The 17,702-nt window shown below is 37.3% G+C and overlaps 1 protein-coding gene across 1 annotated transcript in view; it reads right to left on the minus strand.

Annotated features, from left to right (window-relative positions):
* Positions 1 to 11,225, minus strand: part of MTRF1 (mitochondrial translation release factor 1) — a 33,084-nt gene extending 21,859 nt beyond the window's left edge. The window contains exons 1-5 of the mRNA XM_069467203.1: positions 11,165 to 11,225; positions 8,838 to 9,260; positions 5,967 to 6,058; positions 4,138 to 4,219; positions 3,831 to 3,938 (exon numbers count right to left, since the gene is read on the minus strand). Of these exons, the coding sequence (XP_069323304.1) occupies positions 3,831 to 3,938; positions 4,138 to 4,219; positions 5,967 to 6,058; positions 8,838 to 9,252 (697 nt within the window). The 5' untranslated portion in view covers positions 9,253 to 9,260; positions 11,165 to 11,225. The remainder of the gene's footprint in view (positions 1 to 3,830; positions 3,939 to 4,137; positions 4,220 to 5,966; positions 6,059 to 8,837; positions 9,261 to 11,164) is intronic.
* Positions 11,226 to 17,702: the final 6,477 nt, after the last annotated feature.

The following is a 17,702-nucleotide window of genomic DNA, read 5'->3' on the forward strand; positions in this document are numbered from 1 at the left end:
CACTATGATGTGTTCTATTGACTTCAAAAGTCTGAGAAGCACACTATTCTGAGTGGTGCTTTGACTTTGCTATCCAATATGGTGACTATGACCACCTTGCCAATTACTGCCACTGCATTTAGGTTTCCTAATTTAGTAACCAAAGTTCCCACTGTAAGGTCTGGCCTACAGAGAAGAGTGATCACAAAGCTCTTCAAGGACAGTGGGATTCCCCTCAAAAATTTATTTCTCACAGTTGTGGTGAAAAGTATGTCTCTGGAAACAAAATTAACCATCACATTACTTTGAGTGATCTTTGCCCAAATTCAACTAGTGAATAGAGAATAACAAAACATAATTTTAAACAATCTGTTGAGGACTGGGGAGATAATGCAATACCTTTCATGGAATCCCTTTAACTTGGGAAATATTTCTATTCATTAGATACCAGGTTTACAGATTAACAGTATCAGAACCATACTACTTATCAAGAGCCATTACCCTCCACGCTTCCACAAGACTATCTCGTAAAGAGCTGGGCACAGTGGCTCATGCCTGTAATCCCAGCACTTTGGGAGGCCGAGGCAGGAGGACAGCTTAAGGCCAGGAGTTCAAGACCAGCCTGAGCAATGCAGCGAGACCCTATCTCTACAAAAGATAAGAAAAATTGGCTAGGCATGGTAGCCCACACCCGTGGTCCCAGCCACTAGGGAGGATGAGGCAGGAGGATCATTTGAGCTCAGGAATTCAAGGCTGCAGTGAGCTATGATTGTGTCACTGTTCTCCAGCCTGGGTAATAGGGCAACACCCTGTCTCTTAGAAAAGAAAAAAAAAGACTATCTTGCAACATTTCATTTGGATTATTTATGTAATGGTTGAGTACTGTCTTTATTTGTACCTATAATCATAAAACTGTAAGACTTTAAAAGTCACTGAATGTATGAATTTTTGCATAAAAGTGTTTCTTTCCATCCTTAGCTTTTAGTGCTGTGTGAATCTCTGTGGGTATCTATGAGTTCAATTAAATATCATAAATATGTATATATATAATTTAATATATATATTTTATAAGGTAGGTGCTTTTTTCCTTTTCTCTATCCAAATCTTTTCTTCTCCTAAGTGGTTATAATAGCAAATCCATTTTTAAAAAATTATTTCATAATTTCAATGAATAAAGGGTTTATTCTTAGTCTTTAATTTTAAAGGTGTTTGAGTAAATTATTTATATATATTTTTTTTTCCCAAAAAAAGGGCTTCTTACTTTTTAAAATATTTTTATTTTATTTGCCAGTGAGTCATTGTTTAAAAAAAAGGTTTCCCAACCATTATTTAGGCGGCTCTACATATCTGGAATAGAACCTCTCTTCCTGTTACCAAGTTCATTTCCCTTCTATTTTTGAAAGCCCTATTCAAAATATACATCTCAGAGGTCACTGATGACATTTCCCATTATTCTCTTTTTTATAATGCTGCTGTATATGAGTATATTCTCCTTGAAACTCCTCTTTTGCTTCCATGATACTACAGTGTCCTCATCATTTTTCTGCTTATCTGACTCCTCTTCTTCTTTTGCCAACTGGTCTATCTTTCTAAATGTGGCCATTTTTCAAAGCTTGGTGCCTTGCGTGTTCCCTTTCTATACACTCTCCCTCACTTATTCTCTCAGTAGCAGACATTATCTCTGTGCTAACAGCTATCAAACAGCTCTCCTGAATTCTATTCTCTCACCAAAGCTCTGGTTACACAACTTCAGCATTTACTAAATATTTCTAAATGGATGCTCACTATAACCTCAAACTTAATAATTCAAAACCCACTCATAGTTATTCTTCCCAAATGGGCTCTGCCTTCCAAAATTCTACTCTGCTCGATGGCATGAATGAATAAATATCACAATCTTCCCAGCTAAAAAAACTAGAATCACTGTGGCTTATCTCTTTTGTGTCAGAAAAGACTAATGAAACGTAATACAGCTCTGGATCAGAGAGACTTAAATTTAATCCAAAGATTGCCATTACTTATTGTGTGATCTGGAATTAGTTACTTACTCTCTGAGGCTAGATCCTCATCTGTAAAATGGGATTAATAATATCCAGTCTCCCAGGGTTATGAGGTTGTATACATAGGACGTACTAGGCAAGCAATAGCCCCTCTTGTATTCAGTCACTTAGCAAATTTTGCCCATTCCTCCTTTGAAGGTCTCTCACATGTATCCCTATTCTCAATTCTAACTCCTGGTCATGTGTGAGTTACCCTAATAACCTCTTTGCAGTCTGCGTTCAATCTAGCCTCTTCAATCCATCCTTCATAATGTTGTCAAAATAATCTCCTTTAAATATACATTTCATCAAATCATATTCTTATTAATAAAATTTTCAACAGCTCCCTATTGCCTATCAATCAAGTCTTGTTCAGCTTTCAAGGCTATTCGAAACCTACCCACTCAAACCTACTTTAACCATTATGTCCTATCACAAATATCCTGTGGGTAAACTGGCCTCCTCCTTGTCCTACCCACATGCCATGGTCTTCCCCACCTCTGAGCTGTTGCTCAAGTTGTTCCTTCCCTCTGCTCTCACTGATGTTCCCCTCTCCTTGCCACTGGCTGTATTTGAAATCTATACCCAGTACAGCTAACTTATGCTGCTTCCTGGTTTTAATTTCCCTCTGTTGTTTAACTTATATTAACACACTGACTGCCACACACGAGAAAAAAAATTCTTCCTTGGGGCCATGGTGTTTTATTATGAAAACAGAATAAAAACTTGGAAAACAAAACAATCCTTTCTAATTTAATGAAAAATCTGTACTTTTACTGTCTTCTGTGTTTTTTTGAATAAAAAATAATATAAAAACTTGAAAATTAGTAATGTAAACAGTAATGTGAAAACTTGAAAAATAGTTCATAAAAGTGTTTTTCTTGACTTGTCAGGCTTAAGTGTGACTTAAAGGTAAATATAAATAGAAAAACAAAATTTATTGACTTCTATTCATTTAATCCACGTTTTTAGAATTAATTTATCAATATTAATTGTAACAATAAGAACATCAGCAAGTAAGATTTTTATAAACCTTATAAACTGCAGGGTTTTGCCCAGGTTTTGCTTCATGAGGCCCTGGGCTCAAACTAGTGTGAGTTAAATACAACTCAGATGGCAGTTAATGTGTTAATCTTCTTTCCCCACTTGATGGTTTTTGGTTTATTACTGATGACCTCTCTGTCAACTACAGTGTATCACTATGTAACCAAGCAGACAAAACCTTTCAGATGGATGAAAGAATGGCAAAAATCAGAGAACTACTATCAGATGTTCTGAATTAACACGCTTGAGTATTTAAATGTTTAAGAACTTGCACTGTTTGTTATTGTTTATATCATATAAATTTTTATCAGCCCAGACTGGAAGTTTCTTGAAAATACAAAAGATTAACTTTTTTTGCACTGCCATAAAAATCTAACACATTATTGCCCACTTAGTCTAACTAATAATAGTCTCTGATTGTAAATGATAAAGTTTCACGTAAATGATAAAGTTCTTTACAGTAAAAACTTTAATATATCTTTGCTTTGAATACACAGAGCAGTGACTTTCAAGGCAAGGTAAATATCTATCTTCCAGAGGGGAATTTTCTCTAATTCACATATTCCTTCCTAGGATGCTTCCTTCCCTCCCATTCTCTCCTCCCAACTAACTCTACTATAAGCCACTGTGGTTGATGAGTCTATGTCACAGTGTCTAGTTGATACAGATCAAAAGTTTTTAAAAAATGGGACAACATAGTTTTGATCAAGATCACAGGTAAAATAATTTTCAGCATCTTTTATGGCCAAAATCTTGAAATATGCCTACCATAATCTGCTGGTGTATAATTCAGAAGTTCAAATTTCCAGTGTTTATAGCATGAATAATTCTGGTACATGTCAAATATTTCTCGGGTAAATTGTTGGCAGATATCACCTAAAAGAAAATATAAAAAATATTCAGTCAGCACAAATTTCTAAGAGAGCCATCCACAGGTGCGAGACCATTAGGAAAACGAGGAATAACTATTTCCAAAGTTAAACACATTTAAGGGACTTTTAAAGACACAGTGATATCAAATCAAGGTAAAATTTAAGTACTTTTTTAGATCACAATAAAATTATCTTATACATACCTCCGGTAGTTCTTCCAGATGTCACCTCTAAAATAACATCATTTTTGTCATATTTCTCTTTTGGCACTAGATTCTGGAAAAGCTGGAAAAGAAAAAAATATCAGCATTGTTGTGTGTATTTTCACTGGCATATTATTATTTCTTGAACTTAGATAAAAGCCCCCATAACATTAAAAAAAAGATCAGTTATAAAGAAATATTAACATCTCAATGAGGTTAATTCTAAAATACTGTAGTAAGTAGATCTAATTAGACCTAAAATAGGTGATCGACTCATGTTAACAATGAGGTTACTTGTCAGATTATCTTAATTTTCTAAAATGCAAAAGTTTAGATCAAAGTCCACAGTGTTCCATTCATTCAGATTTTGCCTCTTATAATTAGTTCTGAACAGTAGCTTCTTTCATCTGATGAAAGCAAGGCTTTGAGAGAAAATGAAGACTTTTTACATGTGATTTCATAATTTCTCTTGCCATAAACAACAGCAGACACCATGCCACGCCTTCCCTTCTCAGTAGTCACTCTATTTCAAGACTACATTGAGGACTCATAAGATAAGGCTCAAATAGATCTTCTCAGCTGTGACAAGGAAAAAGGGGGCTTTCTAATAGTCAACTTTTCTCTCAGGAAGAAAAGGGAAGCAATTTAATTGCTAACAAAAGTCGTTCAAATCAAACTAAAAGTTCCTACGTGTAATGACTCTCCCTGCTGCTAATTTCTTTTTCTTCTTTTCCTGAGACAGGCTCTTACTTTGTTTCCTGGGCTAGAGTGCAGTGGTGTCATCACAGCTCACTGCAACCTCAAACTCCTGGGATCAAGCAATCCTCCTGCCTCAGCCTCCAGAGTAGCTGGGACTATAGGCACACGCTACCATGGCCGGCTAACTTTTTAAAATTTTTTGTAGAGACGGGATCTCACTATGTTGCCCAGGCTAGTACTGAGCTGACCTCAAGCAATCCTCCTGACTTGGCCACCTAAAGTGCTAGGATTATAAGCATGAGCCATTGTGCCCGGCCCCTACTGCCAATTTCTGAAATACTCTATCTCTGCTAGCAATTATATAATCTATGGGAGACAATATTAGACTGAGAGTCAGACATCCTGCTTCTGCCTTTGATAAACTGGTTAAATCAGTGATAAAAATAACTGATATTTCCATTTCATCCCCCTAACCCCTAAAAAGACCCCTCTCCTGGATTCCCAGAGTAAGGGAGACTAAAGTATTTGCCAGAGGATGGCAAATATGAGAGGGAAACATGGTATATAGTACTGTGTTCTTCATTGTCTTTGTAGACAAACCATAAGGAAAAGAGACCATTGGTGAAGGAAAATTTTCCACTTCCATGGCTAGAATTCATCAGATTTCAGCTGATGCTGATACAGTATCATAAACTATAACAGACCCTCATTAGACCTAACTAAAGATGTTTGTTAACCAACCATCTCTATACCTTTGGATTCATTCAATTTTACTTACAGTACAAATTTTCAATCTGTAATTGACACAATCACCATGAATACTCCCACCCACTCACCCTTCTAACACTTAAAAACCCCTGGCGAACAAAATTTCTTTATCAGCATGTGTTCTCTTGTCTAGCAAGATAACACAATAAGCTTTGAAATTTTTTTGCTCTCGGGGGTCTTTGTTTTATTCTTTGACATTACAATTCCTTCAATCTCATTCTGCAGCAAATTATAGCACTAAATCCAGCTTAATTACTTGTCATAAGAGAACACTTAAATCAATGTTTTGAGCACTAGAGTCTAGCAAAAACAGTATTCCTTTATATATCACTATTGAGATTAGTCTACTTTCTTAAACATACCTCACTGTATAACATGTTGATTTTTTGATCAATGGTTTGCCTTTCTTCCAATGCAAGTTCTTGTAACTTCTTTTCATCTTGTTTATTTAGACCTAAAAAAGCCAGCAACAGAAATAATGGTAAAGTTTTTAAATACTTACAAAAAAACTCTTAAATAGCCACCTCTTCTTTGTCTGCTAAGTTTTATTTCAGTTGGGAAGGAAAGAGATCATACAAACACAAACAATTAAAATAGTTGGAGAGGCCAGGCACAATGGCCCATGCTTATAATCCTAGTACTCTGGGAGGCCAAGGCAGGAGGATCACTTGAGGTCAGGAGTTCAAGACCAGCCTGGGCAACACAGAGAGACCCCTGTCTCTATAAAAATTTTTAAAAATTAGCCAGGTGTGGTGGCATATGCCTGTAGTCCCAGCTACTTGGGAGGCTGAGCCAGGAGGATGGCTTTAGCCCAAGATTTTGAGGTTACTGTGATCTGTGATCACACCACTGAATTCCAGCCTGGGCAACAGAGTGAGACCCTGTCTCTAAGTCTCTCAAAAAAAAAAAAGATTGCACTTGGACTAGGAAAGCCTAGAGGTAGGACTACAAGCAAGTTAGGAGCTGACTGTAATCATCTAGGTTAGAGATATAATGAAGATATATTAGTGGCAGGAATAGAAAGGGACTCATGCAAGATACATTACAGAGATAGACCCTATTGGACTCTAACTCTGTGCACTGGAAAAGAGCAGAGGCTTTGGAGTCTCATTGCTTGAGTTTAAATAATTGTTCCTCCCATCACTGACTGAGCAACTTTTGGAACATTTAACCTCTCAGTTTCCTTATCTATAAAATGGGGATAATATAACAATTCCTACCTCATAAGGTTACTCTGAGAATTCAAATGAGATAGTGTTTGTAAAGTACTTAGTTTAGTGCCTGGCACATAGTAATGCTTAGTAAATGTAGCTATTATCATTATTATTACAGAATAGCAGAATTGAAGTGCTAGCAGAGCCTTTAGAAATGATCTAATCCAATGTACTAATATTACACATGAGACAAACAGGGCAGAAAGAAGTTATTTTTAATTGAATTAAAATACCAATTTAATTGAAAAGCATTTAGTAAGCCCCTACTATGTGCATGCAACTTTCTCAAAACTAATTAATTACAAATTTAAGTGGCATTATTCAAAAGAGTAAAAAATATCCTCATTAAACTCCCATGAGAGGCTCATGGTACCACTAATAGGAGTCAGGAAAATAAGGCTTTGAACATCCAAGATTTTACAGGTATAACAGTAACAGGCCTTGATATCAATTAACACCACCAAGGCTTAATGAAAGAGATTAGTGGTTGCCCAGGTGTGGCAGGGACACACCACAAAATCACCTGTCTAAATAGTTTTTATTGTATTCACAAACTGTATAACCATCACCACAGCCAATTTTAGAACATTTTCATCACCCTAAAAAGAAATCCTGCACCCCTAAGCCATCATGCCTGAAGTCCTCTTTCCCTGTCCGGTTAGAAAATCCTCAGTTTCTGTGGTCAACCTGCATAGCATCTACCCCCGTGTGGGTCCCAGAACCTCCTTGGCAGGACATTCAAGACCCATCACAATCTTAACAGGTTAGTCCACTGTCGCGCTGCACCATAAACTACATGCTGACAGGACTACACATTCTCACCCTTCCTGAGCTTTGGTTCGTACTGTTCCCTCTATCTGGAACGTCCTTCTTTCTTTTCCCACCAGAAAAATCATTCTTCAAAATCTAATTTAAAAGCCCATCCCACCCACTTCTGTCAGAATTAGTCACTCCCTTCTTTAAGCTACTAGAGTGCTTGATTTATATTGTGAATCTGGCATTTATCACATTGCCTTTCATTTATATGTAGAATGTTTCCCAAATTAGACGGCAAGCTCCTTAGGGCTTAATCATCTTTTTAGCCCTGCTTCCTACAATGCCTGGCTATATAGTAGGCCCTCAGGAAGTGCTGACTGAATTAACCTTACTAGATTCTTAGAAAAAACTTAATTAAACTTCTATAAGAAATCTAGAAGCAGTATTTAGATACTTCCACCTTGAAATCCTAACATGACGAATGGGGGTCTTGTCTGAGTGGAGACGCTTATTTGGTGCTTAAAGTAACAGTGAAGACACTGAGGCGTATTATTTGATAACAGTAACTGTGAATAGTTCCATCGTTCTAAGAAATCCGTCAGCTGTTTGTCCTAGAAAATATCTCCATCCATCAAACATACAAATTCCAAATAATCTAAAACTACAATTAGAATAGACATTAAAGACTATCTTCGGAAATTTTCCCAGAGGAATCTGAAGAGTGACCTCAAGATATACAACATGAAATATAAAGCTTCCTTTGTGCCTCCACTAAAGTGTGGTCTCATCTAGGAAGCTCTACTCAATCTGTCCAGACTGGTTTGAGTGTCCTTCCTACTTACTCTCATAAAACCCTGTGCTTTCCTCTAGTGGAGCAAGTGTCACATTGTAAATTATATTTAAATAAATATAGTCTTTCTTGCTAAGCTGTATAAGCCCTTGGATGGGGTAGGAAATGTATTTCTGTGTCCCTGGGAAGCAGAACAGTGCTCAATAAAGGTCTGCTCAATAAATTAAAGCTTCTGAAAAGGTTAATATTGAGTTTCCCAGACCTGAAGAATTTCATAGCAAGCTCCACAAGGAACCTGGTCACTTGGCATAGTTATCTTTAGTAGCTAAAATACATCAAGCACCCTGTGAATAGAGTCCTGCCCTTTGCAAGTGTTGAGCTTATTACTTGTAGGCTTTTTTAAAGACTAAGTTCAATAAAGTTTTAACTTAGAAAATCAATCCCGTCCTTGTACACACATATCTTTTACCTACTTTTACACATTGATTCTAATTCTTCAATTGCTTGTTCAGCCTCCCGAATTTCTTGGTAAATGGCTGCAAGTGGTGCCAACTCAGCATGCCTTCGGTTCAAGGACTTTCGGTTCTCTTCATTCACAGAGGTATGCCGCAAACACTGTTCAAGTGTTTGGTACTCCTTATTCAGGTCCTCCATATATTTCTGTAGTGCTGTATGCTTCCAGAGCATCTTGGAGTCTTGATGACAGTATCTCCTGGACCAGTTCTTATTTAACAGATGGAGAATGAGATTCCTGTTTGGTCTAAAAACCCACAGCCTTGTATCAAGATGTATCTGTCTACATTGATGAGAATGGAGGTGGATGTAACACTGGGGGTGACTATTAAGAGATGGATGTCTAAAAAGCCAAACACACAGGTGACGACTCATCTCAGCATCTGAAATATAATAAACACAGCCTGAAAAAAACCAACTCTAAAGACATACGGCTGGGTGCAGTGGCTCATATCTATAGTCCTAGCACTCTGGGAAGGCAAGGCAGGAGGATTGCTTGAGGTCAGGAGTTTGAGGCTGCAGTGAGCTATGATGATATCACTGCACTCTAGCCCAGGGTGGTAAGACTGAGACTTTGTCTCAAAAAACTTAAAAAAAAATTTTTTTTAATTAAAAAATAAAAATAAAAGAGAGATACAGCATAATAAAACTGGAAAGAGCTCCAAGAAATCCTGTTAAGTTTACTGCCTCAGCCAGTTGCAAATGTAGTACCAAAATAACCCACAAAAAACCCACAATTCTTCAAATCTCTGAACAATAGCATATTAAAATAACTAAAAACAGCAGTTTTCTACCCACTCAACATACATAATTAACTAAGGCAAATGAGTAAAACAGTAAGAGTATAACAAATATATCGATTGAATGGGTTAATTCAACTACTTTCTAGAAAGTATCCAGAATCTAGAATCGAGTGTGTAAACAAGCACTTGAAAGCTATGAAATAATCCTGCAAACTTTAGGTGATTCACATAGTCATACATTTCTAAAGCTTTAAGAAAACACTGACTATTTTGTCTAATTCTTTATATTTAGGTATCCAGATGTCCAAGGAAGTCAAATAACTTAACCAGGACTATTGATGTAGCCACATAGAAAAAAGAGTTGGTATTATATAGAATGTGAGTTGCCTGTTCAGGGCTCAGTACTTTTTATTCTCAATCCTGCATCACTTTTCAAAGGTGATTAGTAATCTATGTACTAAAAAGTATACAGAGTACTTTTTAAAAAGAAAACTAAATAAGAAACATACCAAAATGTTAATGAGATAATCTCTAGTTGTGGGATTATGGGTACCTTCGCTTGCTTTCTACTTCTTCTACTTTTTAGTGTTTTCTAAGTCTTCTACATATATAGCATGTATCACATTCATAATCAGAAAAAAAGGTTACTTTAAAAAATTACAGGTTAGGTGAAATTGGCTATGTACAATAATTATCTGTTATCCTCCCCTGGAACAGAAATAATCAAGAGCTAACAAAAACACACAATGGTTTTATTGAGTAGAAAAGGAAAAATATAAAGTGTTCTAAGAAAAACATTTTGCCCTTAAAATTCCCAGGTTCAAAGTTGAAATAAGGGTCAAAATTTATTAGAATCAATCTTTACTGTCTCTAATATTCCTACTACTTTAGGAGGTGCATTCATATATTAGTTCATTTGACCACTATAAGTTTGTTAATTGAGGATTATTGCCTAGGAAATAAAATATTCATAATGATCTCTAAAATAGTCAAAGATTGCAGGGTCCTACTGATACATTTTAACATACTGAATCACATCTGGAAAAGAATGCACCAATGCCCAGCAGCCACAAATGCTACACTCCCCCAGCACAAGTTTCTCTGTGTTTTTAAATCTAGTTTCAAGCACATCAGAGGAGGTGTGTCTATTTTTATAATAGACAGAATAAGAGGATGACAAACTGATTTTGGTTAGAAAACTTCTAGCTAAAATCCATCTTAGGAATAGTAGGAGAAAGACTAATTCTCAAGGTCATGAACCTCAACCTTAAGGAAAAAAAACACAAGACTTTTCCTCTCCAGGGTTAACTATACCCGAGAGCAGCAAGACGTCTCCATCACCCACCATAATAACAGTATTACTCTGATACCTTAGGAACAATTCTGTGCCGGCGTGTCAGAAGCGGCACTAAGAGCGCGCGGGAGTAGCACGTGCAAACCATGCTGTGTAACTCAGTATATGAAGTGGTTCCATAAGGAAGCAACAGGGGGAAAAATAAGAAAAGAAAAAGGTCCTTTTCAGATCGGGAAAAAATTATGAGTACCTATGAAAAAGAAGAAAGGACGTCAGCTCGCCTCACTGAGGTCAGAACCTTCAGAGACCCGCTACGTTTGAGGCTGACAGACCCGGAATCACTTTTACTTCCGGGCACACTCCTTCCGGGTTAACACTTGCTCCTGGCCCCTCCTCCGTCATGACCCTTCTCCAAAGGAAAAATCCTCAGGCATACATAAAAATCAGCTAAAAATGACAAAAATTAGCTAAATGAGAAAAATGAAAAAGTGAGAAAAGTGAGTACTACGCCATACTTATCCGGCGCGGGAGCCGCAAGGCATGGGTGGAAATTGTGGGAGGGACGGAGGTGCCGCGGGGGAATGAACCAATGAACCACAACTCCCAGGAGCTCCCACCAAGCAGTCCTCGGAGTCTGGGAGTTGTGGTTTATCCTGCGACCTGCACACCGCCCCGCTTCGTACGCCACCTTCCCCGCAAAAGGTGGGGTTTTGGTTTTCAGTTACATGCAAACCCAGGAGAGAGATTCCGTACAGTTCTGATTAAGAGATCAAGACTTGTAATATATTATATGGGAAATTACAATAATTTCCTTATATTATATATTAGGAGCCCCTACAGCATTGCTTTCTGTATTTCTTTTTTTTTTTTTTTTTTTGAGACAAGAGTCTCACTTTGTTGCCCGGGCTAGAGTGAGTGCCATGGCGTCAGCCTAGCTCACAGCAACCTCAAACTCCTGGGCTCAAGCGATCCTACTGCCTCAGCCTCCCGAGTAGCTGGGGCTACAGGCACGCGCCACCATGCCCGGCTAATTTTTTCTATATATATTTTAGTTGTCCATATAATTTCTTTCTATTTTTAGTAGAGACGGGGTCTAGCTGTTGCTCAGGCTGGTCTTGAACTCCTGACCTTGAGCGATCCACCCGCCTGGCCTCCCAGAGTGCTAGGATTACAGGCGTGAGCCACCGCGCCCGGCCTGTATTTCTTTTAATAAAGACTCTTTTTTCATCTTCCAAAGATTTAGGGGATTCCGCATGTTAATTGCTGTACCTTCAGCTTCCATTTCTTCAGAAAATACCTAATGACTAAAGGAGATTATAAGTTTGTATTTTTAAAGGTCATAATAGAATCCAAAAGATAAGAGACTATATATTTCCACTCCTCAAGTTAGTGATTTTATAGAATTGCATGTACATATGGAATGTAGGGGCTCAATCTAGGTTTCAGTTGTGATTAAACAAAGAATGTTAGGGTGGAAAGCCTAATAGGTGCTCATGGCACGGGGAGAGAAAGATTTCTCACACAGAGATTAAGATATAAAAGTAAAAATAGTTTATTTTACCCTTCTTAGAAGCGAGAGAGTGAGAGAGAGATGAGAGAGAGAGAGAGTGGCATCCCAAAGAAAGAGAAGGGAGATACCAGAAGTGAGGCCAAGTCGCTTGCTGCTTTTAAGGGGCACAAAGAGAAAAAAAAAAAAAAATAGCGATGGCTGTCAGTTGATAACAAAAGTTGCAAGGACATCAAAGTCCAAGAGTTGGTCTCCTGCCTTCCCTTGGAGAAGGGATTATCACAGGAGATGTGACTCTGTCCTTGAAATATGGTTGAGGCTATAGCTTGTTCTGTTTACTCAGGAACTCTATAAAAGCAGATTCTTAAAAAACAAATTTGAAAGAGAGAGATTTACATCTCTTTTTTGTCCGTGCAGCTCTTTTTAGAAGTTGTGCAAAACAGAATTCCTGCAGGGTACCTGTTAGTGAGAGAACTCATAGGATTGACCTTTAACTGTTACTGGGGAAATTGTAGGATTAGGTATTTTCCTGTTATTTTTGCAAGGCCACCCCTTTCAATAAAAAGCCAATTAAACAATTCCAGGAATATACCAACATAATAGTCTACTTTGAAAATTCCAGTGGGATACAGCCCTTGGCTATCACATTTACAAGTCATTCGATCTCTGTGCCTCAATTTTTCTTTCTCAGAAGCAAAAGCAAAAATATTCCATATTACTAACTTTACAGGATATTTTCTTAGGTTATTATCACATACATAAAAAGGAAAATTAGCCATACATGCAAAATGATTTCTAACATTTATTACCTTCATCATGGTACCTACTTCTACCTACTTACATACTAAATGCTAAATGTTTTAACTCTATTAATTAATGTAATCCTCACAACAACCTTAAAATACCCATTTTGCAGAAAAGAAAACTAAGGCACAGAGAGCTCAAGTAACTTGTCCAAGGTAAAAGACTTAGTAAGTGATAATGCCAAGATTCAATTATGGCAGTCTGTCCTAATGATCTGCGGCTCCTGAGCTCTGATATAATGCCCCCCCCCCAAAACCAGAAAAGATTCAGTCATTCATTCAATAAATAAAATATTGAACACCAGTTATATGCTATTCAATGTTCTAGGCATGAGGATTTAGCAATGAACAGAAAAGACAAAAATCTTTACCCACATGGAGCTTATGTTCCAGTAGAGAACAAATTCCAAAGGATCTACATAATCATTCTCGTAAATTATCAAAGAAAGTCCTTTAATTCTTTGTTTTGATTTGTGTTTGCAGCTATATAACCTAAGTATTAAATATAATGCTTTGTTCTCTTTAAATAATAAGTCTTACTGCTACGGAATGCATTGTTTATATTCATATTGTTCATATTCGTATTTCAAAATTCATATATTGAAGCCTTAACACCCCCCTGCCATGTGACTGAATTGGAAATAGGTCCTTTAAAAAGGTGATTAAGGTTAAATAAGGTTATGAGAATAGAGCCACGATCCAATAGAATTAGTGCCCTTTAAAAAGAGATGCCAGAGAACTTGCTCTCTCTGTGCTAGTGCAAAGTGTTCATGTAAGCACACAGACAGTGGCCACCTACAAGCCAAAAGTAAAGGCCTCAGAATGAAACCTACCTTGCTGCCACCTTGATCTTAGACTTCTCAGTCTCCCAAATGGAGAAATAAATCTCTGTTGTTTAAGCCATCCAATCTGTGGTATTTTGTTTTGGCAGCCCAAGCAGACTAAGACATGTATGTAAAAATTTATTGAGATATACAGTAAATCCTCACTTAATGTCATTGAGGTTCTTAGAAACTGCCACTTTAAGTGAAGCAACACATACTGAAACCAATCTTACCGAAGGCTAATTGATATAAAGCATAAGTTCCTATGGCATACTTCTGGCCACGAAAACATCACCAAACTTTTAAATAAAGATCAAAATACTTCTAATATTAAACATTGAGATAACTGTGAGCTATACATACATTTAAGAAAGATTAACAAAAACAAATAAGATAATTCTTAATCCAGTTATTCCAGTTCTGAGTCCCAGGTGAGTAGAGCATATCCCAGGGGCTCAGGGCACAAGGTGGGAACCGGCCCTGGGCATGATGGCATCCATCAGAGGGTGCGCTCACACAGGCCCACATTCACTCAGACTGGACAACGCAGACATGGCAATGAACCTAACAGATATATCTTTGGGATGTGGGATGAAACCAGGGTACTTGGAGCAAACTCATAAAGACAAGGAGAGAAAACTCCACATAGACAGTGGCCCGGGCCGCGAATCAGTATTTTTTTTCCTCATCAACATTTTAATGAAAGGATGTTGAACAAAATGACATTATTTGAGAACCTGTTGTACATGAAACTTTATGCGCTCTGTGTGTTATTCTTCATTTTTAAAAAATCTCTAAGAGGCTGCTCTCTGTGCTGCCTTTGGCGGGGCAGAGGGTAGTCACTGGCCAGCAAATAAAATAAAAAAAAATAAAAATTAAAAAAAAAATCATCTCTAAGAAATGTATACTTGTTACAATAAATGCTGCTTCCTTCTCCAAATTTTTAAGGAAAGAAAATAATGAAGTGTATCTATATTTACTAATATGCAAAGATGTCCACAATATACAACATATGAAAGAGAATGTTTAAAAAACTTAGCAAACTATTCCATTTAAAAAACATATATGATGTATATATATTTAAAGGTTTGGTGGAATTACAGGTAATTTTTATTTTACTCTGTTTTTTTCTTTTTTGCTTTGGAGACCTCTTTATGTTCTAGAATTATTTTACTGTTTATAGTATTCTGTATTTCCTGAAATTTAGTGATGACTATGATTGTAAGCAAGATAGCAATAAAAGAAAAAAAAATATTCTTTAAAGTCTGTTGAAAACACCTGTGGGAGCTATTATTATTAAGGATCATTTTATGAAGTCGAATAACTTCTACTTCCAAAGAGTCTGATAGCACAAAAAGATAAAAAAATTTCCATAAACAAAAATAAAAAATGTTGATTCAGTGAAAAAAAAATCAGCATTTTGATTAAATTAGCAATAAGAGCTCCCATGTCTGAAATATTTCTCACAGTAAAGTCCACTATAAATAGTTTCTTTGTTGAACAAATTTGAAAGGGTACTGACAATTTGGTATCCCTTTGAGAACCTAAATGTCCACCTCCTCCAACTCAAGCAAGCTGAAACAACAAAATATTCAGGGTCATTTCTCAGATACTTTTAGAGCAAACTCAGCCCAAATCCCAAAGGAATAGGGATTGAGGAATTCCACTTAGCTTCCTCTAGGTTGTTTTAAAAATTCTGAGGACACTTTTGTGTCTGCTGTACTAACAGAAGGTTGATGTATGTACTGCAGGGATCTCAAAGCAGTGAAGTGTCCACTTAGGGATTTCCCTCAGAGAAGCAGAGCACCATGGCTTCCATAACCCTGGACATTCTTTGGAAAGCCAGAGCAGGATGGCGATAGAGACTGGTTCCAGGCTAAGTTGAAATCTTTGGTTCCATCTGGGAAATTTTGAGGAGCACTGAAAGCAGCATAAAATCCCAGCACACAAGCCACAACACCCTATGGCTTGTAGCACACTACAAAATGCACCTGGCTGTCTGGTTCCCTGGAGTTTAGGCGCTTCACCACATCTTGAGACATCCCACAATGTGAAGATTGGCAAAGGGTTGGGATTTTAATCAGATATATTTTTCTACAGAAAAAATGAAATCAGGAATTATTTCGCAATTTAATACAAAATTCAAACTGTTCCTAAGGAAGAAAAGAAATGTCAAAGAAAAGGTTGTTCTATTTGTATTCTTATAAAATATGTTCTTTCAGAGAAGCAGACTATGAGGATGAAAAGGCAGCATTTCTTCTTTTCACATATTCATACTAGTTGTCAGATTTTTTTAGCTTGAAAAAAATGCTAGGAGATGCGCCACCTGTTGGTACTATTGAAAATTTTATTAATAAGCCAGAGACCTTTAAGAGGCCTTGAAAAATTGTGATTTCATAGTGAGAATTTATGACAGATTATTTTTTAGCTTTTTTTTAAATGTGTGAACCTTGGATGATGCTAATCATTTAAAATAAGTGTGCTCTTAATGTATTATTTTCAGGGGTAGTGGTGAGTCCTTTATATTCATAATGGACTTTGTTTTTTCAAGGAAATCAGTGTCTTTTACATTGTTCTGTGAATCCCACACAGACCAGTGATAGTATGCTAAAGGTCTGCAATCTGAACACACAGGAATGTCTGTGGGGTGACTGTGTTTTATCTTTCAACATTAAGTGCCTTTGGTTCAGAGGGGCAGTTATAAGCCCTATTTCTCCCTCTGCCCACAGCCGTTGGTGAAGGAGAAATATGTGCTAAATAGGAAATCTGTTTCATTTTTTTTTTTTTTTTTGAGACAGAGTCTCACTCTGTTGCCCAGGCTAGAGTGCTGTGGCGTCAGCCTAGCTCACAGCAACCTCAAACTTCTGGGCTCAAGCAATCCTCCTGCCTCAGCCTCCCGAGTAGCTGGGACCACAGGCATGCACCACCATGCCTGGCTAATTTTTTCTATACATATTTTTAGTTGTCCATATAATTTCTTTCTATTTTTAGTAGAGACAGGGTCTCGCTCTTGCTCAGGGTGGTCTCAAACTCCTGAGCTCAAATGATTCACCTGCCTTGGCCTCCCAGAGTGCTAGAATTACAGGCGTGAGCCACTGCACCCAGCCGGGAAATCTGTTTCATTCTAGATAGAGGAGAAAAGGAAGAAGGACCTTGAATTACCTATATTCAGGGTATCCAGTATTTTGTATTAGAGAAGTAGGAAATCTTGTTGGCTATGGACTATCAAACGCTTTGAGTCATGCACCATGTTGAATTAACTGGTATCTGCTAAATAAGGAAAATAAACTAAAATAAATACAGGAGGAATGAGGAGTGCAAAATCACTATTGTATAATCAACACAATAGTAATTGTTGCAGGATAGATCTACTGATAGATCCTAGAATCCATGGGTGAAAGTTTGAGGTAAAACAGGCAGGACATCAGCACAGGCCCAATGTATCTCCTCCAAGATGGTAATATCTATCAACCACAAAGGGAAAAACACCGAGTTTATACTGGAGAAATCTGATAGATGCCACCTTAGCCAAGTGATCAAGGTTAAGGTCACCAATAATAAGACATGTCAACGTCATGTACTTGCTGATATCATGCACTGAAAAGGGTGCATCACCTCTGTGGTATTCTCGCCCCAGATCCATAACCTCACTCT

Source organism: Eulemur rufifrons, chromosome 4 (assembly GCF_041146395.1).
Source record: "Eulemur rufifrons isolate Redbay chromosome 4, OSU_ERuf_1, whole genome shotgun sequence".
NCBI lineage: Eukaryota > Metazoa > Chordata > Mammalia > Primates > Lemuridae > Eulemur > Eulemur rufifrons.